The 25,284-nt window shown below is 46.7% G+C and overlaps 1 protein-coding gene across 1 annotated transcript in view; it reads right to left on the bottom strand.

Annotated features, from left to right (window-relative positions):
• Nucleotides 1-25,284, bottom strand: part of KIF18A (kinesin family member 18A) — a 312,020-nt gene that overhangs the window by 255,859 nt on the left and 30,877 nt on the right. The window contains exons 3-5 of the mRNA XM_086959474.1: nt 24,683-24,840; nt 24,312-24,416; nt 12,912-13,022 (exon numbers count right to left, since the gene is read on the bottom strand). Of these exons, the coding sequence (XP_086815600.1) occupies nt 12,912-13,022; nt 24,312-24,416; nt 24,683-24,840 (374 nt within the window). The remainder of the gene's footprint in view (nt 1-12,911; nt 13,023-24,311; nt 24,417-24,682; nt 24,841-25,284) is intronic.

The raw sequence follows: 25,284 nt of genomic DNA, 5'->3' as shown, positions 1-25,284 counted from the left end.
GTCTTTCGGAGGACACAGAGGCAGTTAAAGCTGGTGGACGCAACAGCGTGGATCTGGCGTTTCATGGAGAGGGAGTAGTCAAGGATTATGCGGAGGTTCCGGGCGTGGTCTGTAGGGGTGGGTGGGCTCCCGAGGGCAGAGGGCCACCAGGTATGGTCCCAGGCGGAGGGGCCGGGTCCGAGTTGAGCTTTAGGCAGCTCAGCTGCCCTTCATCCTGGCAGCTAGGTTTCTCATTCCTTCCTGGAAGCGGAGTCTGGTGATTTCTGGGTTTTTGGTGAGGGGGGCGGGGGAGGGAGGATGAGCTGTGTGTCGTTGGTGTAGGAAACAATGCTGAGCCTGTGTTGTCTGGCGATGGCAACGATGGGGGCCATGTAGATGTTGAAGATCATTGGGCTTAGTGAAGACCCCCGAGGTACTCCGCAGAGGAGGTCAGTGGGGTCGGAGAGGAAGGTGGGGGGTATGGGGGGGGGGGGGATAAGAGAGTCTGATCCTCTGGGTTCTGCCGGAGAGGAAGGATTGGATCCAGTTGAGGGCGGACCCCTGTATTCCTGCGTTGTGGAGTCTGGCGGCTAGCGTGCGATGTGAGACTGTGTCGATGGATGCAGAGAGGTCTAGGAGGATGAGGGCTGCGGTGTGTCCCTGGTCGAGCAGCATGCGGATGTCATCGGTGGCGGCGAGGAGGGCGGTCTCAGTGCTGTGGTTGCTACAGAAGCAAGACTGGGATGAGTCTAGGATGGAGTTTTTTTTTTCGATGAAGGTGATCATCTGGGCGTTTACGAGTCTTTCGTTTACTTTGGCTGTAAAGGGAAAGATAGAGATGGGCCGGTAGTTCTTCCGGTCAGTTGGGTCAGCCATTGGTTTCTGAGGAGGGGTTTAACCTCTGCGCCCTTCCAGTTGTCTGGGCAGATGCCGGATTGGAGGGAGGAATGGATTGTTTGTCCCAGTTCGGGTGCGATGACTGTGCCACCCTGTGGAAGATGTGAGGGGGCAGGGATCCGTTGGGGCTCCTGAGTGCATCTTCTTCATGGTAGAGGAGATGAGTTCGATGGACACGGGTGACCAGGAGGAGAGGATCGGCGGTGGTGGGTGATGTGGTGATGATTTCTGCTGTCTCGCTGAAGTTGTCATAAAGGTCCTTGATCTTCAAGTGGAAGTAGGCGCTGAGTTTGTCGCATAGTTCCTGGGAGGGTGTGATGTCAGTGGGTTCGCAGGTGGGTTTAGCGAACTGCTGAATGCCGTTGAACAGTTCCTTGACGTTTGAGGAGTTGGTCATGACTGTCTCTGATGAAGGTCCTTTTAGTGTCCCTTATACGCTGGTGATAGTCTTTCAAGGTGCTCTTGTGGCTGTTCCATGCTTCCGTGGTCTTCTGGCTCCTCCAGGTTTTCTCCAGGTGTCTGCAGGTGCGTCTGGCTTCTTGGAGTCCGATGGTGAACCAGGCTGTCTGTAGAGGGCAATGTGTGGCGGTGCGGCGAAGAGGTGCCAGCTTGTCGGCGCATCCGTCGACCCAGCGGTGGAATTCCCTGGCTGCGGAGTTGGTGTCGGTTGCGGCCTTGGGGAGTGTGGGGAGGGGTCTTGGAGGAGGGCGACGTTCAGGTGCTCCTCGGTGATCTTACTCCAGTTCCGTCTCGGAGGTGTAGCCGGCTAGGGTCCGGTGGTGGTGTTGAGAACCAAATTAAGGTCCGACAGGCATTACAAAATATTTGGGCAGAAAATTACAGACCATAAATGCATCATAAAAGGTGATTTCAAACAAGACAGCTGGGCCAGTAAAGGCAAAAAAGGTTGTTAGTAATTTTTACCTGTGCCCACAGCAAGACATCACAAAAAGTAGAACACTGGACAACTGCTTGGAATGGGTCTCTGTAGCTGGAATTGCACCAGCGCACAAATATGTCCAAGGTGGTTCATGACCACGAAGATACCCAGCCGATTCAGCCAGCTCCATAAGGGGGCACTCCATCTAGCTTGTTACAGTACCACATGGTGGTAGTGTTGTCAATAGGCACCTGGATTAGACTCCTTTTGATAGGCAGTAGGCAGGCTTCAACACCAAGAAAATGGCCTGCAACTCCAACAGATTGGTGGAGAAGTGGGTCTCTGCCGGATACCAGAGGCCTCTGATCTACAAGATGACCTCCAAATGAGAAAGAGATGCCTCTGTCACCACCATGGGTTCTGAATGCGGTAGGGGTTTGTGGAAAATCCAATAGCAGCTGAGAAGCAACCACTGCAGGTCTTTTCCAGTGTCCTCCGATACCTGAATGGAATCAGATAGGTTCCTAAGTGCTGAGCCCACAGATCCTACTGGAAAGTCTGCATTTGCCCTAATCTGCCAGTAGACACGAAGAAGGTTCAGAGTCACTCTTGAAGAGACCCAGGAAAGAGGCTGAAGAACATGTTACTTGCCCTTAGTAATGATCTTCCTAGTGTCTACTTAATTTAACTAGATGTCTCTTAAACTCCAGGAGTCAGACAAACTGGAAAGAGTCGTTCTTCTGTGAGCCACTAGGTGGCATCAGACAGTTCTTTGTCAACATCATTGTGCTCCAGAAGTGATGTGCGGAGCTGCATATAAGCACAAACTATGTGCACTGATGTCTGTTGCTCTGTGGGCTAAATGCACCCTTAGACACAGACATTGGTATGTACTATGCACAGATATCTAGAACGGAAACTTTAGATGGAAAAATGAAGTCCAGTTCACAGAAAGGGGAGGATCGGTGAGGAATCTTCAATGACAGCATCCACCAGAAAGATTGTTACCAAAGGTATAACATTCTTCTGATGGACACGTCTAACCTAAGAATCCACACATTGTGAGCAGATACCAGAGCAGTCCCTCCCAAGGTGTTGGGTCTGTGAACCAGCTCATAGGAACAAGCATTTGCAATGCAATAGGTCTCGCATTTACGCAAGTTTGAGCTATTGGCATTGTAATTGACAATGCCTCTTATTTATGTTTTGGCTTTTAGAACATAAATAGAATGCATTATCCTTTACAATACCAATAACTTAAACTTGCGTAAATGCAAGACCTATTGCATTGCAAATGCTTGTGTCTATGGTTTACACACAGCTGCGCATGCGTACGTTGCCACAAGTTGCCATCTTAAAATCTGGCGAAACGTTTCCTGATGGCTGCAACCGTCCGAACCATACGACATATGGCTCACTTTCGCCTTAAAGGAAGCATAAAGCCCATGCAGGCAAAACAGCCATAAAGTCATGTGGTTCATGTTATATTCATGTATGTATATTGTATATATATATATATTTTTTTTTTCCGAGTATTAGTTTGACTTTCTTTGCCAGCTATAGCTGAATAATGTTTCCTTCAATGCTGGCATGTGTAATTGCATGCTTTAATGGGTGATGTACATTTTAGGTCTCTGTTGACCATGTCTCATTGCAGAAGAGAGGACCAGGTGTACATGTGAAATAATGCATTGGTTTTGTGATGAATAAAGTTCCCTGCATCTAGTTCCGGGCTCCTTCCTTCTTGTCTTCGGGTCCCGGCTCAGCAGGTGTGTCCAGCTGCCCCGTTTGCAGTAAACCTCCACGTGTTTACTCTACTCTGTGTCAGCCTGGTTGTTATAAGGAAATCAGTTAACATAACCGGAGCCCGCTGCAGAATATACGGAATTTCCATTGCCTCTTTCATTGCAAATAAAGAGTTGGTCTGATGCATTTCCAGGGTATATTTATTGCCAGTAAGGATTTGCCTCACTTAAGATCACCCCGTAAGCAGCTGTGGATAGTTAAGTTTCCAAACATGAAATGACAGGGCTCCCCTTGATATGTGGATGTCATGGCTCCGAGAAGCATTGTAGCGCTGCGCAGAAAACCTAAGTCATGTAGCAAAAGCATCTAACGCATAAGAGCTGCAAAAATCATTTCTTGCGGGAGGGGGCGAGGCAAAACAGTACGACATCTTGGCGCACTGGTCAATTACAGGACTCATCCAGAATCGTCATGGGTCGGTCCGTTGTCGAAGTCGGGATTAGAACCCACGTTTTTAAATTCACAGGTCAGGCAGGACATTAGCATTCACAACCTCTCCCCTTTGTGCGCTGTCCCTGTCTTCATTAAAACACAAACAGGAGATGCAACACAAACAGGAGATGCAACATGTTCTTCAATCGGTCACATTAGGACTGTATGGGAACGTTTATTATTTAATTTAATACAGACTCGATGCTACTACAAATAAAAACAAGCATTGGCAACGTTAATAACGTGGCACTTTCCTTATAAAAGCACGACCTAATTAGTACTTGTTGTCTCCGCCATTCAAAGTGATCTCATTTGCGCAAAGAGATTTGTGACAGAGAGATAAAGTGATATGCTGAGGATCACACAATTTAGCCAAGTGATCACAGCAGGATTCTAACACACTGGTATAATACACAATTCAGCCACTAGATTAGGATTTATTTATTTATTTAACCTACCAAGCGGGACTACACAAAGAGCCTGGAGAGATAAACATCTAATTTTATTTGAGAAGATAAAGTGCCTGTAGAGTAGATACTACAGGCTACACAGAAGTTACAAAAGATATGCAAGTTTGAAAAAGTTAATTATTTGAAAGAAATCAACAGAAAGACTTTCTGTGCTAATGAAAATCCCACTCTGGATGCTTGCCCGTTAAATATTAAGCAGCCGAGGCCTGCCGCTGACACGCTTGAAGCTCCCTGCTGATAGCAGGGTGAGGTCACGGCCAGGCCTCCCCTTTAAGAGGAGTGCAAAAAAACGATGGATTTGGGCCCAGATCTTTGGACTGGGGTGAATGTGTGACATTGATCCACATTCGGTCCATCACCTGTTTTGTTTGCAAATTCGCCATAAGTGGGCTGGGGACGCCCAGACGTGGGTCCCAGGCACTCCACACCACTGGAGTCAAGCTAGCCGGGCTGATGAGAGGTGTTAACTCGAAACCGGTCCGGTCCTCGGATGCTTAATTCCGTTCTGGGAAGGACATGGCTTTTGTAGTTCGGACTAGACTGTTCCCATGGGGCACAGGATCAGAGCTGATTTGCATATCGCCATTGTCTAACCCAGGGTGGTGTGGAGTGCAAAAAAACGATGGATTTGGGCCCAGATCTTTGGACTGGGGTGAATGTGTGACATTGATCCACATTCGGTCCATCACCTGTTTTGTTTGCAAATTCCCCTTTAAGAGGCAGCAGCGCCGCGAGCGCTCTGGTATGTGTTTGTTTTGGGTCTGAGGACGGTAAGTGGAGAAAGATGCGGTTTCGCCTGCGCCTTTAATGCTTGCCACACGTGCTGTGGTTCAGCAGGTTTGGAGCCAAGGGGAAATCTACTCTAGATCTGAAAATGCCCCTGGAATGCCAGAAACCGGTCCTCGGAAGCTGGTTTCCAGTCCAGGGAAGACATGGCTTGGCAGTTCGGGCTGGACTGTTCCCATGAGGCACAGGGTCAGACTGATTTGCATATAGCCATGTCTGAACTGGGGTGGCAGAGTGGGCTGAAGAACGGTGATGGATCAAACCCAGATCTTTTGACTGGGTGTGAGTGTTTGATTGATTCAGATGCTCCGTCCCCTTTTGTACCGCTTTTGGCCGCCATAAGTGTGGCAGGGTATGCTCAGACGTGAGTCCCTTGCTCACTTTGCCACTGGATTCAAGCAAGCCGGGCTGAAGACGACTGGAATGCCAGAAACCGGTCCTCGGAAGCTTGTTTCCGGTCCAGGGAAGACATGGCTTGGCAGTTCGGGCTGGACTGTTCCCATGAGGCACAGGGTCAGACTGATTTGCGTATAGCCTGAACTGGCGTGGCAGAGTGGGCTAAAGAACGGTGATGGATTAAACCCAGATCTTTTGACTGGGTGCGAGTGTTTGATTGATTCAGATGCTCCGTCCATCACCACCCCCTTTAAGAGGCAGCAGCACCGCGAGCGCTCTGGTATGTGTTTGTTTTGGGTCTGAGGACGGTAAGTGGAGAGAGATGCGCCTTTAAGGCTTGCCACACGTGCTCTGATTCAGCAGGTTTGGAGCCAAATGGAAATCTACTCTAGATCTGAAAATGCCCCTGTGAGGTATTATTAACAGGGATTATTGGCACAGTTAGACATTCACACTGTGCTCGTATAATATGGTGTTTTAGAAACGCTGTAGGCACGTAGCCGGTGAGTGGGACGGGTGGGGCTTAGTTGTAGGGAGAAGGGGGCGGGGGTGTGCACGAGTGTGAGTATGCAGTGTGTGTGTGTGCCTGTGTGCATGCGTGAGTGTGGCTGTGTGTGTGTGCGCGACAGAGGCGAGAGGCTGACTTACTGTGAATGTGAGACAGGAGATGTGCACTGCGCCGGGCTGGGCGAGTGCGCCCACGAGGTGAAAACGCCGAGGGCATGCGCGTGCCCATCCCCTGTCTCACATTCCCAGGAAGTACACCAGCTCGACCTAAAGAGTCCTGCAGGATTGAGCAGGCAATATGCCACTCTCGTCAGACCCGACTCTTCAAGTAGTCATGCTTTGTGAAAGTGTGCACCAAAGCACACATAGATGCCTGACAGATGTCCAGGATAGGCACACTGCATGCTAATGCAGTGGTAGCAGCTCTGGCCGTGGTGAAATGAGCCTCCAGGCCGTCCACTGGCTGCTTTTTAACCAGTATATAGCAGATGTTTATGCAGGTAACACAATCAAGAGATGGTCTGCGTTGGCACTGCTTTGCCTTTCTTTGTTCCAGAACACCATAAAAGAGCTGATTTTACATTCAAAAGGTTCTTGGTACAATCAATAAAGAAACACAATGCTTGGTTACTATTAAATCGCAGTGGTCTCTCTTCCTTTTCAGAGGGGTGAGGTGGAGCATGGACCACTGGAAGGGTGATCGAGTAACTGACATGAAAAAGTGTGAGTACTTAGGGCAGAAGTTAAGGCTAGGTTCATACAACCAGTTAGTCAGGAAAAGGGGTGGTATTAAGGGGATTTACACAGAGACACTCAAGTTCGCTCAGATGTTTAACTGATTTTACAGAAGTCCCGACTGTGTAGTGGCTTAAAAAGGGTGTGCATCAAGAAAGTGAGGAGTAGATACAAGTCCCTGTGGGCATCACACGGATTTTGGTGGAAACAAATGTTACAAACCTTTCAAAAAACCTCATTACAACTGGTGATTTGAATAACAAACGCTGTTCCGGCAACCACAAGACAATGGAAAGTCAATAAGTATCCCCTAACAGTGCCCAAAGCAAGTCATTGCTGGACTAGGAAGAGAACAAACAGTAACACTTCAGACAAATTAGCCTGTAGGGAGTCAATTTATCAGGTGCGCCACCAATCCACAAATTTAGCCTAGAGGCTGACCTACGCTAATTTTGTGGAGGGACGCCCTACCATCAAGGTGACATCAATCAACTGGAGATGCAGGATGAAGGAGGTCAACAGTCGTCGCTTACTCTTCAAGCATAGGGGTGCTAAGAGTGCAATCCCGGGTGCAACACCTTGCCCTGCTGCTGCAACAGAAGAGCCTCTAAAAGTGACAGCTGGATCACAGAACAGGTGCTTATGTGCAGGTGTTTCAGGTATCACAATCTCATGGCCAAATCTGGTGCCACTAGCATCACTTGGTTCCAGTGTTCCTGATTTTCAGAACTTTGGGCAGGAGAAATTGTGACAAAGGCATACAGCAACTCTGAGCTCCACTCTAGATGCAAAGTAAGAGGCGATTACACCAACTTACCCCAGCTGAGTGAACAGCCAATTGTGTCAAAAAGCTAGGCCAGGCCAGGGGTGGCACAATACATGCTGCAGCCCCTGGTAGGCCTGGGTTACACCTATGCCCTGGGTACCTAGGGTACACTGTTATAGGGGCCTATAAGGTGAACCAGTTCCAATTGGTATATATCTAGGAGTACATGGAGTCCATTCTAACAGAGAGAGCAGATAGTTGGCTTGGGATCCTGCTATTCAGGGCCCCAGGCTAAGTAAAAAACCAGCTTCTGCCCTGAGTGGTCGCTCCCCTGCCTCTCCACCTGAAGCGGTATTGTTTATCTGAGCTGCATTGTGTGACTGTACCCTATTTAGAACTGCTAAAATATTTGTATTGACCTCGCCTGCTTGCCGGTATCTTTAAGTGTGCTGCATTGTCTGTTTGTGCCATATTTCGACCTGTGCATTTTTTAGAACAGCTAATTAAGTATATTAACTGCACCTCGCTTGCTTGCACCATTGTTGTTTTGACATAGACTTTACTGCGCGATACCCCCCGGCGCCCTGCTCGACTCCCCCCTCCATTTTGGATCTGTTGTTGTTGTGCTCCGTGTTGACCTGAGCCCGCCCCGCCTCCCAGCTGAGCCGCCCTCCCACTAACTATTTACAGCGCTCCCTATCCCAGAAGCGCTGTGACCCCTCTTTGCTTCTGCCCTGAGTGGTCGCTCCCCTGCCTCTCCACCTGAAGCGGTATCGTTTATCTGAGCTGCATTGTGTGACTGTACCCTATTTAGAACTGCTAAAATATTTGTATTGACCTCGCCTGCTTGCCGGTATCTTTAAGTGCGCTGCTTTTTCTGGTATCTTTAAGTGCGCTGCATTGTCCGTTTGTGCCATATTTCGACCTGTGCATTTTTTAGAACAGCTAATTAAGTATATTAACTGCACCTCGCTTGCTTGCACCATTGTTGTTTTGACATAGACTTTACTGCGCGATACCCCCCGGCGCCCTGCTCGACTCCCCCCTCCATTTTGGATCTGTTGTTGTTGTGCTCCGTGTTGACCTGAGCCCGCCCCGCCTCCCAGCTAAGCCGCCCTCGCCCCTCCCCCTTCCCACCATCCATATATGACAGCAGCCCAAGCGCGCAGCGACCGCGCCCCATCCGCGCCAAAGGTGCGCCAAAGGTAAGCCCGTCTACGCCCGTCCGCGCCCAGCGCCAGACCCCCTGCCCCTCGCGCTGCCCAGCCCTCCCGCTTACCTACGATGCCGCCACCCTCCTAGCCCTTAACCCCGGTCGCGCCCCCAACTGCGTCCAAGCCGCTCCTGGACACACCCATGGACCTTTCTCTTGCTACTCCTGCAAATTCATCGGCACCGACAACATCTCCGCTACAACCACACCACAGATTCCCGACCCCAACCACCTACAATGCATCCTTCTCAACACTCGATCGGTCCACAGACACGCCATTGACCTATGGAATCTACTAGACACCATCTCTCCAGACATCGCCTTCCTAACAGAAACATGGATGAACGCTTCCTCCGCCCCAGACATCACCATTGCCATCCCAGATGATTATAAGATCACACGCAAAGACCGTACCGGCCACACAGGAGGAGGAATCGCTATCGTCCATAAAAAATCAATCCACATCTCAACCAGCTCTGACGTCAACATCGCCAACTCTGAACACCTTCACTTCCAGATCCACATTGACCCCAAGACCACACTCAGAGGCACCCTCCTTTACAGGCCACCAGGACCCCGCGCAAAATTCAGTGAAGACATCACGGACTTCATCACTCCACACGCGCTCCCCTCCAAAGATTACATCCTTCTGGGAGACCTCAACTTTCACCTTGAAAAGAACAACGACCGTAACACCACCACCCTCTTGGACAACCTCGCCAACCTCGGACTTAAACAACTGGTCACTTCCCCCACCCACATCGCAGGTCACACTCTCGACCCCATCTTCACCTCCAGCAATCATGTCTCCTTCAGCCACACTACGGATCTCCTCTGGACTGACCACAGCTGCGTTCACTTCACCTACAACAAGCCGAAACCCACCAACCACCTCCAACCAACTCTACAAAGAAACTGGAACAAAATCACCATCGACCAGATCTCCTCATCGCTCCTTCTAAACACCCCAGCCCACTCTTCTAACCCAGACCAAGCCGCCGCCAACTTCACCCTATGGTTATCCAACACCGCCGACATCCTAGCACCACTGAAAAAACGTCAACGCAAACCTAGCAGCAAGAAGGCCTCATGGTTCAACGATGATCTTAAGAAGTCCAAGAAACTCTGCCGCTCCCTTGAAAAGGCCTGGAAAAAAGACCCATCCACTAGCACCAAGGATGCCTCCAAAAACGCCACCCGCACACACCACCAACTAATCCGAAAGGCCAAGAAAACAGCTTTCAAGGATCGACTAGACAACAACGCCCACAACAGCAAGGAACTTTTCAACATCGTCAAGGAATTCACCAACCCCTCGGCCAACTCCAACGACATCACCCCTTCTCAAGCCCTCTGCGACTCCCTGGCTTTATTCTTCCACAACAAAATTGCAGACATCCACAACAGCTTCGACAACCAACCCGGAGACCAACCCACCCAACTATTTGCTGAACATTCTCCCCCCTTGAACGCTCTTAACGACTGGAACCCAATCTCCACTGAGGACACCATCCGCCTGATGAACTCTATCCACTCAGGATCCCCCACAGACCCATGTCCTCACCACATCTTCAACAAAGCAGACTCCGTCATAGCACCGCACCTCCGAGACGTCATCAACTGCTCCTTCAACTCCGCCACCTTCCCGGAAAGCTGGAAACACGCTGAACTCACCGCCCTTCTGAAAAAACCCACAGCGGACCCCACCGAACTCAAAAATTACCGCCCCATATCGCTTCTTCCATTCCCAGCCAAAGTCATCGAGAAAGCTGTCAACAACCAACTCGCCGCCTTCCTCGAAGCCAACAAATCCCTCGACTCCTCACAATCTGGATTCCGAGCAAAACACAGCACTGAGACCGCCCTCATCGCAGCAACAGACGACATTCGAACTCTACTGGACAATGGAGACACAGTCGCCCTCATCCTCCTCGACCTCTCTGCAGCCTTCGACACAGTCTGTCATAGCACCCTTCTACAGCGCCTCAGAAACATCGGAATACAAGGAAAAGCACTCGAATGGATCACCTCGTTCCTCACCGGAAGAACCCAGAGAGTCCGCCTTCCACCATTCAAATCCGAAGCCACTGAAGTCATCTGTGGCGTACCACAAGGATCCTCACTCAGTCCCACCCTCTTCAACGTATACATGAGCCCTCTTGCGGCCATCGCTCGCCAACACAACCTCAACATCATCTCCTACGCAGATGACACTCAACTGATCCTTTCTCTCACCAATGACCCCAGCACCGCCAAAACAAACCTACACGAAGGAATGAAAGAAGTTGCCGAATGGATGAAACAAAGCCGTCTGAAACTGAACTCAGATAAAACAGAAGTCCTCATCGTAGGTACATCCCCCTCTGCATGGGACGACTCTTGGTGGCCGGAAGCCCTTGGAAAAGCACCCATCCCGACAGACCACGCACGGAACCTAGGCGTTATCCTGGACTCTTCACTCTCAATGAACAGACAAGTCAACGCCGTATCCTCATCCTGCTTCAACATTCTTCGCATGCTCAAAAAAACATTTCGCTGGATCCCCACCGAAACCAGAAAAACAGTCACCCATGCTCTGGTCACGAGCCGACTGGACTACGGAAACACCCTCTACGCAGGTACTACCGCTAAACTCCAGAAGAAACTCCAACGAATCCAAAACGCCTCAGCCAGGATCATATTAGACATCCCACGTAACGAACACATCTCTGGCCACCTGAAACACCTCCACTGGCTACCCATCAATAAGAGGATCACTTTCCGACTGCTAACCCACGCACACAAATCACTCTACGACATCGGCCCAGAATGCCTCAACTCACGACTGTCCTTCTACACCCCCTCCCGCCAACTACGTTCTTCCAGCCAAGCCCTCGCCACTGTTCCCCGCATCAACAAGACCACCATGGGAGGCAGATCCTTCTCATACCTGGCAGCTAAAACATGGAACTCACTCCCCACCTACCTTCGCCTTACCCAAAACCACCTAGCTTTTAGAAAGCAACTTAAAACTTGGATATTTGACAAGTAAGCGTCCTCCCCTCCCTAAGCGCCTTGAGACCCTCTGGGTTTGTAGTGCGCTATATAAATTCTCTGACTTGACTTGACTAGGCAAAAACTTTGGGGGGTAACCATAGTCAGATATCCACATTCCTACAGCCTTTATTATAGTCACTTGTAAAATGTCTGAATCCTAAAATTTGTTTTTGCCACCTTTTTTGTTGTCTTTCCCACTTTTTGGTAATGTGTTGCATGTTCTAATCATTGCATTTGTTATTCCATTTGGACAGTTAAATAGACTTTATCAAGTTATAGTAAGGGACCCGTGTTCCTTAAAATACTGATGGTACCGGTATTCTTGGGTCTCCCTTGTTTTCTAGAACACATGCTTTTTATGGTGTAATTCTTGGGTGTGTTTTGCTTTCACTGCTATGGCTATCTAACTGCGATGAAGGCATACATGATATGACGTCTCATTTAAGTAATAAATGGAACTAGGAAGGCCCAAGTTACTTCCCCAATGAATACCAGTACTTTCCCAGTAAATCATTATCTGATTCTTCCGTCCTCGTCCCAGAAATTAGAACCCTTCTACCTTCCCTTCCTGTCGCCCTTCATCAGCAATCTGATAAGCAGACTTTAAAAAATTCAGAAAGAGGAAAATCGAGCAGTAGAGTTTATGGGAGGGGAGTAACCATTATACATGGACCTAAAACAGCTTGCAAAGGAGAGACTAAGCCTCATTTAAGTAAGGAATGGGATGAGAAAAGAAGAATAGGAGTAATGAAGATAATTGGTAAATAATCTGGATACTTGAGGACAGAAAAGAACACATAACGGACACAGCAGTTGCTGGGAATTTTAAATTATCTGAAAGCTATTTATTCATTAAATTTGATAACCTGTTGTACAAATCAAACAAAGACAAGTAGCATGTAGATTCGTCACATATTTCATTGTAATTAATGTTCAACATTGTGCTGAAGGAAACATTACTGCAGTTACCTTGCAAGGCATCATGCATTAATCTAGAATACTGCGTACCTGCAAAACTGCATGAGAGCGCGAAGAAGTGGCATTCATATCTGTGGGGTGCTGTGTTCTATTTCTGTTTCCATAATCCAACATTTGAAGGATCTCCTCTGCAGATTGGGGCTGAGAAGTTATGATAGAACACAAAACATAAATAATATTGTTTGACAACTGTAACCATAATATGTTTTTAAGTGTACATGTTCAATAATTCATTTAGAATGCTCTTCAGGGAAAAGTTTACATACCATGTTGAATGTGAAAAACGGGAAATGTGCTTTAAATAAGGTATACACTTCAAAATCAGGAGCATTCATGCTTGCTTTGGCAATCAGTTGGAGACTATAGTTGGGGGATCTTTCAAGGGGAACCCCTTGTGGAGATCATAGCTTTGTATAAAACTAAATGCATCTCCGCCGCTCTATAAGGGGCGGGGGTATGGGGTTACCAAAAAGCAGATATGCTCCAATACATGAAAAAAAAAAAAATGGTTTCATACGCAAGATGCTCGCAGTTCCGAAAAATTCTGCAAAAACTTTTTATGCAACGAGGAGTTGGGCCTATCCTACATAGGGGACCAGATAACAATTGCACCACTCCCATTATGGATTAAGTGTTGGCAAAACCCGGAAGCAGGTGTGTTGAGAGTAGGCATGTTAGACTACTTATCTTTGGATAACACAAACAAGATACCATGGCTCGTGTATGCAAAATCTACCGATCATAAATTGGGCCTAAAAGATTTTTGCATCCCCAAATAACATGCAGTCAAATGGTAAGTCTATTGTAAACTTTCGCCATGCTGACTTTTGTTTGGTGGGGAGTCTAAGGGGTGCCTCAAACAAGAACAGTCTAGCACTGCCTGCAAATTTCAACTGTTGAATTTATTGAACCATATTTGAGTTAGATTGAAAATGTACAATGTTGTCTTCATTTCAAAGTAGCTTTTCCTACACAATGTATGTGGCAGAGGACCACCATGTCACTGTAACAATGGCACAAAGCAGAGCAAAGGCCACTTCATTTTATTGTGTCCTTTATATTCAGCATAGAGGAGCACCTTTTAGGTCTCGCAGAGAGACCTATTGCCACCCATCCACAAAGCTGACTTTTTACGATGAGGATTTTCAACAGTTCACGTGAATCACGTGACCACAAGCTCCTCGTGCACGAGCTTGCATTCGATTATCAAAGGCACACAAGCTTCTCCCAGCAGGCAGCCCACCCCCCACCCTCTCCATATGGTCGCTCGAGTTGCAGGCAGCCCACCCCCTCCCTCTAATCTGACATCTTCCCCGAGCCTTCTGCCTATCAGCCTCCCTCCCACCTCCCCCCTAATTGCTTTAATTTTCACGGCCTCAAGGCTGTGAGCTACTTCAAAGAGATCTGCTCCGCAGCTAATCAGCCTGCCCACCCCCTCCCTACATCTGACAGAACAATGCAAACGTGTCCTGCAGAACTTGTTGTTGAGACTTTCAAAGATTTAAGCAATTCGCTGTTATATTGTGCCGAGATTGCTTTAGCTGGTCGTGCTATTATGCTTGTTTTCATTAAAGTGAAAGCATTATGGAGACAGCTTGTTTCTTATTTGCAGGCACGACGTGCTTTGCTACATTCAGCACGCCATGCCCCCTTTCTGCCCAGTTTGCCCACCCCATCACCGTTCAGAGATCGCAACTATACATTTTTAAACTGATGCAGCTGTTTACAATGTTTGCTGTGGTTTCTGTCCGCTATGGGACACTGCACGCCAGGGCTTTCTTTGCTGTTCCTAAGCCGCCTTTCCTGACAAATGCGTTATCGTTCGGATTGCAGTGCAGGGGTAAGCGTGACGGTAACAACTTGTGTTCCTTCCTAACGGCGGGGAGCCCGCTAGAAACCCAGCTGATGTGACGTCCTCTCATTGTAGACTGCATGTCAGCGTCACCGGGTTCAGAGACCTTTAAACCATCACAGGGAGGCCCCGGGACAATAGAATTCATTCCAAGCACGCATGGTGACCGTTTTAGGATTATTGTGGGTCAATGAACTGCTTTTTAGGCCGCTTTTGGGGTTTTCAAAACTCACATAAACTGTCGGAGTAATCTTGGCTGCCTCTTTAGACACACGTACTGTCAGACAGCTTCTAGGCGCTTTCTCCCGTCTCACATGTGGACTCAGAAGACGTTCCTATCAATGCCCCCGGCACACACACACAGGCTCCATCAGAGTCCTCCGTGCTGTCTCTTTAGACTCACACATTGTCCCAGTGCCTCTGGACTGTCTGTTCAGAAGAGCAGACTGTCAAGGGGCTTCCTAGCTGTCTCTTCAGTCTCACAGAATCTCAGAGACCTCTCGACAGTCTACTTAATACCTCTGTCACATACTGACAGAGTGCCTCTTCTCTGCCTATGCGGATGCACACGTACTGTCGGAACGACTCCGGGCATTTCTGGAGTCTTATACACGATCTCTGAGCCAACACAGGAGCTTCTACTCCCACACAGCTCCCAGATCAGGGAGGATCAGTGGCAGTGATCCTCCTTGATATAAGCGCGGCATTTGACACGGTCAGTCATGCCACCTTACTGAGCCGCCTGTCCTGTGTGGGGATTAAGGATAAAGCCTGTGCATGGTTTGAATCCTTTCTGGGGAACAGATCTTTCAGGGTTTTTGATGGCGATTCCGTGTCTTCCAGCAGACCGCTGAATTGTGGAGTTCCTCAGGGCTCCTCTCTGAGCCCCGCTCTATTCAACCTATATATGAGACCGCTGGCTAGTGTCGTCCGCCTATTTGGAGTCAAGATCATCTCATATGCGGACGACACGCAGCTGGTGGTCTCACTGGCGCAGGAGGCTTCCCGAACTGCGCCAGGCGGGCTTAGAGAATGCCTAGAGGAAGTGAGGAACTGGATGTCGTCATCATCCCTGAAACTGAACGGAGACAAAACTGAGCTGATGCTCTTAGGACCCTCAGAACCGACACTTCCCCCCCTCCCTATGGCCACCATGCCTAGGACCCCCCCAACCCCAAAAAGCACCATCAAAAGCCTCGGAGTGTGGCTGGACAGTTCTCTGGCTTTCAATGTCCAAGCCACAAAGCTTTCAGCCACCTGTTTTGGCATTATGAGAGTGCTAAATAAAATCTTTCCTCTTCTTCCTATGGAAGCCAAACAGGGAGCCATCCAAGGTCTCATTCACTCACGCCTTGATTTTAACAACGTACTTTATCTAGGTGCACCAGGATACACCCTTCGCAGGCTACAGACTGTACAGAACTGCGCAGCTCGCCTTCTACTCAAAATCCCTCGCAGACACTCAGTGAGGACCGGAATGACTAGCCTTCACTGGCTACCGGTTCGGCAGAGTTCTGTTCAAAGCGCTATTCATAGCCCATCAAGCCTTCTGGGACATGGGACCCATCATCGTCCGTGATCTGGTCACCCACTACATCCCAAATCGAAGTCTTCGTTCCAGCCAGACTCTCTTGGCAGTGGTCCCAAGAATAGAGAGTTAGAACCGGCTGAAGGACGTTCACTTACAACGCTTCCAAGGCTTGGAACTCTCTGCCACTCCATCTCAGAACCTCACTATGTTCCGCAAGCAACTGAAGACCTACTTATTCACATATGCTTGCTAACTGCAGTTCCTCCCTCCTTGTTCTCTGTAGTTCACGGTTATCTCAGCGCTTGGACGCCCTCGGGCAACAATTGCGCTCTATAAATCCCCAAGTTTACAAGCTTACACAGCTGTACTGAGCATGCCCGCAGGTTCTCCGCCAGATCAGCTCAGAGGCTGCCTATGTGAGCTGCGTGCATGTAACCTGCTGCAGGAGACTACAGTTCCCAAGCTGGCAAGTAATTTTCGAAGCGATGCTTGCATTAGTCACCGGTAAACAAAATACAAGGAAGAGCATCCCCGATCCAAGGACAACGGTGGTGGAAGAAGAATATTATAATATTGGTTGATAAGGATGCCCCCTACTTTCTTCTATACACACGCTCCAATTCATTGAAATCTAAATACTAACAGCAAAACCTGAATGTACCCATCGTTCAAGCACGCAGTGCCGCCCCCCCCCCACCACGCACTGCCGAGAGCTTGTTAGGTTTACTTTCTCTCTCCTTCCTTGATCCCATTCTCCTTCTCATCTCTCTCCGTCCTCACTGAGTCAGACGCCTTTGCAGTCCTTCTGTTTCCACCGTCTGCTCGTCCCCGATTTCCCGATGCCTTACTTGCTCATTTCTTCTTTCTCCTCCATCTACCCTCCTGCTGCCTCTGTGCCACCTCGCATTTCTTGACCTGTGTTCGTCACCTCTCACGTACTGCGCCTTTGTGCCTTGCCATCTTCTTTGCTTCGCATTTCTGCCTTCTCTTGTCGGTCTAAAATCCCTTACTTTACCCTATTTTGCCGCCACACACATACAAAACCCCACACACAACCCCACACACACGAGCCCACACGCACGAGCCCACACACACACAAGTCCACGCACAAGTCCACACACACAACCCCTCCCACACACACATCCACAACCCCCCCACACACACACAACCCCACACCACAACCCCCCACACACAACTCCACACACACATCCCCACACACACACAACCCCCCCACACACACATCCCCACACACAAAGCCCCGCACACTACAAACAAAGCATAGCATAATAAAGCACAACAAAACAGCATAGCATAAAGCATAGCATAGCAAAACACAGAAAAACATAGCATAACTAAACACAGCATAGCATAACAAAACATAGCATAGCATAACAAAGCACAGCAAAGCAAAACAAAGCACAGCAAAGCACAACAAAGCATAGCATAACATAGCATAACAAAACGCAGCATAGCATAACAAATCTAAGCATAGGATAGCAAAACATAGCATAGTATAACAAAACAAAACATAGGATAGCAAAACAAAACATAGCATAGTATACAGCATCAATCAGCACCACCACAGCATCACTCAGGGGCACCACAACATCACTATGCGCTACCACAGCATCACTCAGAGGCACCACAACATCACTATGCGCTACCACAGCATCACTCAGGGGCACCACAACATCACTATGCGCTACCACAGCATCACTGAACGCAACAGCATCACTCAGCGCCACCATAGCATCAATCTGTGCAACCATTCAACAACAACTGGTTCATATATGTTCTCTCAATGTTTCAAGCTTCATTACAAATGTCACAAAAATATGTTAATATTTCACTTCTGTTCTTGGATTTTCATCACAATAAAATACACTGAACATAATCTTCACAAGTTATTTACAAAAGTTTAAGCTATTGTCATTATAAATTACAATAACTTGTATTTAAGTATTAATTATTAAAAAAAATAAAAGCCATTGTTATTTGTAATATCAATACATGTAAGTCACAGAATTACAACACATATTGCATTACAAATGCTATAGGTGTCCCATTTGCGAAAGTTATAACTATTGGCATTGTAAATGAAAAAGCTATTTCCCTATTTTCAAAACCAACACATAAACACATTTGTCATTTACAATACCAAAAGCTCAAACTTTCCTAATGCGAGACCTATTGCACTGCAAATGCTTGTTAACTCTTTGGCTTCATAAGGCAGAGATTAACAGTTTCCAAGTAGCAATGCAATTTTTACAAATATTAAGCACCACAGACATATGTTTTTCAGTCTTAAACTTTATTGGAAAAGCAATTCAGATTAGAAATCGTTGAGTCTATAAACGTCTTACTGTATGCTCACTTTTATCATGGTTTCTGTCTTTTCATATTATTTTAACTTCAAGCTTTTTGTTTTAATGATTACAATTGCCTTTTTTACGCCCAAATGTATTTATGCGAATATACACTGATTTTTTTTGTAATACTTTTTATGTCAAATCTACTGAAATAAAGATTTTTGACTGACTCATATGCTTGTTTTAAAGCTTAAAACCAAGCATTCATCCAGATCTATTGTGTATGTATCACTAATTCACATGCATGAATCATTCCCCATCACTGAGTAAGTCCCATACATTATATTAGCAGTAAATAGCATTAGCATTATGTGTAGAAGAGTGGATTAAGTTTGTAGACCTAGCCCAATGTTGTCCGTGTCAAGGTAGTCAAAGCAATCAATGGTACTTTTGTTGTTCTGTGTTCTCCCTTATCCCAATTACTTCAGTGGTTTACACTTTTTCATTCGCACTTAGTACGAGGGCAGTCAGTTACCAAAGGTTAATATCTAATCTGCTTGTTAAGCAATTATATGTCTTCATTACGTCTATGTACGGTATACGTCAATAATCGATTAGGAGTGGTTTCCTGGGTTCTGCTTTTTCCATGGGTTAATAACGAATCGATTTATAGAGCCTACCAGAATATGCTCTTCATAGTGCAACCAAAGACCCTTTCTTGTATATAGGTCACATACAGTTCACAAAAACAGTTATTAATTGCTTCTTAGTGTCTGACTTAGTTACCGACTAAAGGAGATAGGATTTAGTCGGTACATAGTTATATTCTATTTGATACATTTTTTACAAAGGTTTCATTATCAATAAGGTTGAGCATGCAAATACTTCAGCGGGAAGGTATTACACACTAAGGCACACAATACTTGTGTTCCCTAATTGTGTAGTTCCAACTACGCAGGACAGAAACAGAAAGCAGATTACTGGGAACAGACCACAGGACGTGCCCTCTATCGGACATGAGGAGATCTGTCATGCCCGACTGGCATCATGGTTACCCTCCAGACAGCCAAAACGAAGCCCTGCTAAAGACCCAAGCATTACCTACCATCAGGAATTAACCTTTGGTAACGCGGACTCCCAGCAACGAAGGTCCAATTGAAAAAGTATTATTGACGTGACTGAAAGGACATGCAGCAGGCATCTCTGGTACTGAGGCCTGTTATATTAAGAGTTGTATATCCCTCCATGCCTAGTTTTGTGACATTGCCTTTACTGGCTGCCCTAAATATGGAAAAAGGGTCATGCAAACAATCTGTCGCTCTGCGTTCTTTTAGTGTATCGTGGCCAAAATCTTCAAAATATGTGCACTGGACCTGCAAACTAGACAGGGCTTTAAGCTGATCTATAGGGGCCTTTGTCACTTTCATTTACCACATAACCCTCCTCTTCTGTTTCAAATGCCTTAGCTAGGACTCAGCAGTGGCTTCACAAAGTGAAGAATGTGAAGGTAACAATGACCTAGCAATACCAGTGACATATCAACACGGTAGGACACTCAGTTCCTTGGCCTTAGGGAAGGTTATCTTGTAGATCAACAACCAGGATGATTTTGACAAGGCCAGTGTTGGAGCAGATACTGTCAGGAGCGCTCTTTACTGAAGGGATGTCATGGATGACTGGCCTGTAGATGGATCGATCATGGATGGAAAATGGCTGGAATTCTCTCAATTCGGTTGTGTGACAAGCTGGCATGCGATGTTTGCCTCCTCCGTGATGTCAGGTTAAAGCATTTTTCATTTTTCTACGTCTTCCTCGAGGGATAGGGGTAATATATTCTCACAGACTCATCTCAAGGAGTGATGTAAGAAATCCCATTTTGTGCATGGTCTCCCCAGATTGTTTGCCTTTCTAGGGATCATACTTTTTGCTGTGATTGTGCACGGTTAAACTGCCATTCAGTGCCATTGTGGATTTGTTCTGCTTCTATAACTGTACTGTAAATTACAGTTGGTTTCACCGAACTGGTGTATGGGCTTAACAAGTTGCTGCAGAAAATACACCAGTGGTGTGGAAGTTACATGTCATACGTAGGCTGTGTATTTACCTCACCTACTTATATGACAAAAATGTATAGCTCCATGAACTTTATGTGCTCGGTTTAGGGTGAAGTTTAAAACCCCAGCAGCAACAAAAGGTGAGGAACAATATTACCATTTAGATATTCGCTACACGAGCCAAAAAGTGTGACTTGTAAACCCACAGGCCTGGGTGCTTAATATATAAAAGTGGGACATACTAGACACTGAAAAAGGTATGCTTTCACTTAAAATTCAGTTTTCACTTTATAGGTAAAGATACATTTTCAATGAACAGGACTAAAATAAATCACCTTTTCATTTCTAAACATAGGAAAATAAAAGTGAGTATTCCAATTAGTTTTACAAATCTAATTCACAGGTAGATTTAGATTCGGTTATAAGTTTAGTGTAAAAATGCATTTCTTAAAAGTGCAAATTTTTCTTTTTTTTTTAAATGTATTGAAGTTTTTCAAATACAAACAACCTTAAATGCATCCATATCATTTTATACATTATAGTAGTCATATATGGCAGAATCCTCTTTATACTATCTCTAAACTGAGGCATATCTCAACAACAATCTTGGTTTTCACACTCCTCTTCTCCATTCCCACCCCATGCTCTAATCTCCTTCTCTCCTGCCTCACCCCCGCACTGCCCCGGCTCTCACTACTCCAATGCACTTATTTTGTCTTTGTCCCATAAGATCTCATCTGACTCCTCACAGCAGCGGGTATTGAATTTTCCCCTTGGGGGGGAGAGGGGGGGGGCATGGGGGGGGGAGGGGGATGGGGGGGGCAGGGGCGTTATCCTAACTGCAGCTAGCACCCGCATCAGTACTTGTGCACCGTCATGCCACCCAGCTCCTAGTGTGCCTTGTTCCTGCACCTCACAGGTGTGTTCTGGGTCTGTTCTCCCCGCTGCTTTATTGCGGGCCTCTGCGCCGGCCATCTTGTTCACGTTTTCAGATTGAGGATCACACTGATCTGTCCTCCGATTGCCTCCCAGGCTGCTGTCCAAGCCTCTCACCGAATCAACCACGCTGGCGTCCCGCTGCAGCCCACACTCTCAATCTGCACCTTGCGGGGGTGGGAGGGGTGGATGATAGCATTCGCTGCAACGCGTCTTCGAGCCTACGGGATCCTCGTTCTTCTTGCCCATGCCGGCCTCCATCGCTGTTTGCCCCAGAGGAGGGGTTTCTCTACTCATCAAGTGCAGGTGCCACCCCAGCCGGCCGCAACACTCCAAGCAAATTTATCAGTCCTCCGGCGTTCGATTGCAGATGTTTGGGCAGGATAATTGTGGATTATTTTCCCGGGTTGCAGGAGCCTCGCCCAAGTGCTGCCATCTTGCGTGCTCGCCCCTAGCGCTCCCCAAATTTCTTAAGTATACTTTCAGTAGTCTGACATTAAATTCTTTTATTACTGGTTTGCACCACGGCTGTGATTCAGGGACTGAATACACATGCCTGGCTGTGTTATTGACAACTATCCTCCCGGGAGACTATGGGCTTGGCCTCTGGAAGCAGAAAGGCAGGAACAGGGTTAACACTGGCAATTTAGCAGGCACTGGTCATCCACAAAGTAGACAAGATTGGCAATACAAAGCACCACTTTTACAGCTGTTCCCCCTTGCGTTGGACATCTTCAAATAAGTACGCAAAACACACTGACATAATTTCCTGGTACATTTGTTCAGAACTTAAACCCAACAAAACTAGCCCCCCTCCCTCCTTGAGTTGCGCTTAGGTTAATACAATCTAATCATCAAGCAGTATTGGGTTCTTGTGTACAGAGCGCCGGTTCTGGGTTCAATCAATCAGGGGGTTTATAAAGCGTGCTACTTACCCGTGAGGGTCTCAAGGAGGTGATGGGGGGCGGGGGTAGCTCTGGATCAGTCAAAGAACCAGGTCTTTAGTTCTCTGCTGAACATGTGCAGGGTCGGGGATGCGTCTGATGTTCACAGGGAGCTCGTTCCAGGTCTTGGCTGCAATGTAGGGGAAGGCTTACTAGGGCGCCTGTCGATCCTGTTCTCGATTCCCTTGTCATTCAACACTGGTGCGCACTGCTCCCCAGTGCACTGTGAGGGGATCAATCCCCTTAGGGCGTCAGGATGTTGCTGGATAGCGGCCATCCGAATGGAGCTCACGAGCTTGCTGCTCACTCCATCTGCGACAAGCCGCACCCGCTTTTACAGCTATTCTTTTGAAGTGGAAACACAAAATGGGAATGCCAGGAAGTGCAACTGCTGATTCCAACAGGCACTCTGTCTGCAATTCTAACAGAAAGGAAGACTAGAGGAAGTGACAAAGCTCCCATGGGTTGAATAGGGTGAAAGTATCCTTAGCTGCAGACCACTGTGAAGGTTTGAAGTAAATTGATTAAGGAAGTCCTGAAAAAGAAGTTGTAAATACTACAGGGAAAGAAAAGCCAGGACTGGGTATAGTCAATTCTCCAAACACTGGCTAGTGCACATGATTATGCTTGCAACTCACTGCCATCACCTCAGAATATTCCTGACCTCAGAAGAAAACTTCTTTAAGGAAGATTATGCCTCACTGCGCGAAGATGATGATTCAAAGACTTCTGACATATGCATGCGCCCAGAGACTGTACCTGATCTCCAAGAGTCAAGTGGCTGGCCTTCTGATCTGCTCTGGTGGACACAAAAAGGAGAAGAACTCCTAACCCCAAGAAGGCAAGCTGACAAGTACCCAGGCTAAGAGGAACTTGGTGCCTAGAAACTAAACCAGAGGACGTGTGGGTAGCAGGATTGACCAGGAGTAACTTTTCCATCTGTTTATGAGAAAAGTTGGACTTTGTCTCCTGAAGGTAAAAGAAAGTGACTAAGAGCTGATGCTGCCCTGGGGAGGATGAGTCTTCAGTGGGCAACAAAAAACTAGAATGGTCACAGAGCTTTTTGCAGCACTGAAAGAAGGGTTCAGCATGACTCTGCAGTGAAGGTAACATGCTTCATGGTACCATGCGCATCTACAGTCTTGAAGAAAGATAAGTGACTAAGCACAAAGATAAAAACCTCGGACTGAGGTGTCACATCTACCCAATGATGCGAAGTAACTTCAGTGGCTATGGAACTCACCATTGGCTGCATTGAGAGCTCGTAGACAGCGCATCTGACTCTGAGAGACAATCATCAACTTCAGGTTCTTGCCTTGCTCTGCTGGAGGACTGGGAACTCCAGAAAACAAACCAGGTCAGTAGGTAAAATCTTTAACCAGAGCGACCAGTTTGGTCTACCAGATATCCCCCCCACTCATTCCCTTTACCCACTCCATCACGTTCAGTCTCAAATCATACTTATGAACCGGTCAACAAAGAAGTGATACTTCTGATTGACGCATTATGTTTTCATGGCACTTTCTGCCTGAAAAAGTCATAACTCCTGTCCATTGTACCCATTTTAGTAATTTTGTGATCTCCTCAAATATTTTTACTATTAAATCCATTTGGTTTGGGAATTTTATTATGCTGTTTTCTTGACTTTAAAATAACACATTTGTCTGGAGAACTGCCTGCTGCTTGTATATTACTACCAGTGGTTGAGGACATAACCAGTGTGCTATTAAGTTAGTATGTGTCGCATTTTATTTCTTCAACTGTCAATATCTGTAGAAAAAACATGCATTTTACTTTTAAATACCTGATGCAATGTCAAGTTTTGAACTACAACACCTTTCTGAGCATCTTCACAAACAGCCAGTGGCTTCGAATGTCCAAGAAGATCACGAATCTGTTCATTGTATACCTGAACAAATGGAATTTAAGAAAACTGTTAACCATAACATTGCCACGCTTCACGTTCGGATTAAGGTTCATTTTAGTTCAACATTTCTTCCATCACAAGAAAATATACACAACTGCAGTGACACGCATTTCCCTATTACACAGAATGCCACAAATCCAGGCAAAGATTACTGTGTTACATTCAACATGCTTCACTTTGAAAACTAAAATGGCTTTGAAAAACCTTTGTAGGGATGCACATTTACCATATAATACTTCGCTACGTACCTCAAGATAGGAAAGGGCAACATTGCATATTTTCTCATCTTTAATTAGTTCAATTCGCTTGTAGAGCTCTGCCATGGTCAAAAACATTACTCCAGGTGCATCCGGGGATCCCAGCATTGTGTGGGTCTTTCCAGACCCTGTTGCCCCATAGGCAAACACTGAATGACAAGAGAAGTATTTGTTTCATACAGTTGACATACTTCAGACCACAGAACATCTTGTAATCAAATTTACCAAGATAGTGTTTGGAGCATCAAACAACACATCACATGTTTTGTAAAATTATGTATTTTATTGTGAAAGGTGCTCATTACTATCTTAATAATTCCCTGCTAGATTTAGGTATTAATAACTAAACTTCAATTTTGGAAACGAGAATGCAACATGTGACCGTCCAGGAAACCTTAGTGCAAGGCAGAATAGAGGCAGATTGTCAACTTCACACTGTAATGGAAACTGAATCTACTTACAAGTTGATGACAAGGAAAGTGTTTAAAAGGAAAAGGAAAGGGGTTGACTTGGATATGGATACATCCAACACTTTAGACTGATTTCAAATTCAATAGCAGACAGGTAGTAGCCACAGTTAATATTTACAACAA

Source organism: Lissotriton vulgaris, chromosome 2_2 (genome assembly GCF_964263255.1).
Source record: "Lissotriton vulgaris chromosome 2_2, aLisVul1.2, whole genome shotgun sequence".
Classification (NCBI taxonomy): Eukaryota; Metazoa; Chordata; class Amphibia; order Caudata; family Salamandridae; genus Lissotriton; species Lissotriton vulgaris.
The sequence above is the reverse complement of the archived record's forward strand: the minus strand, read 5'-3'. Positions and strand labels throughout refer to the sequence as shown.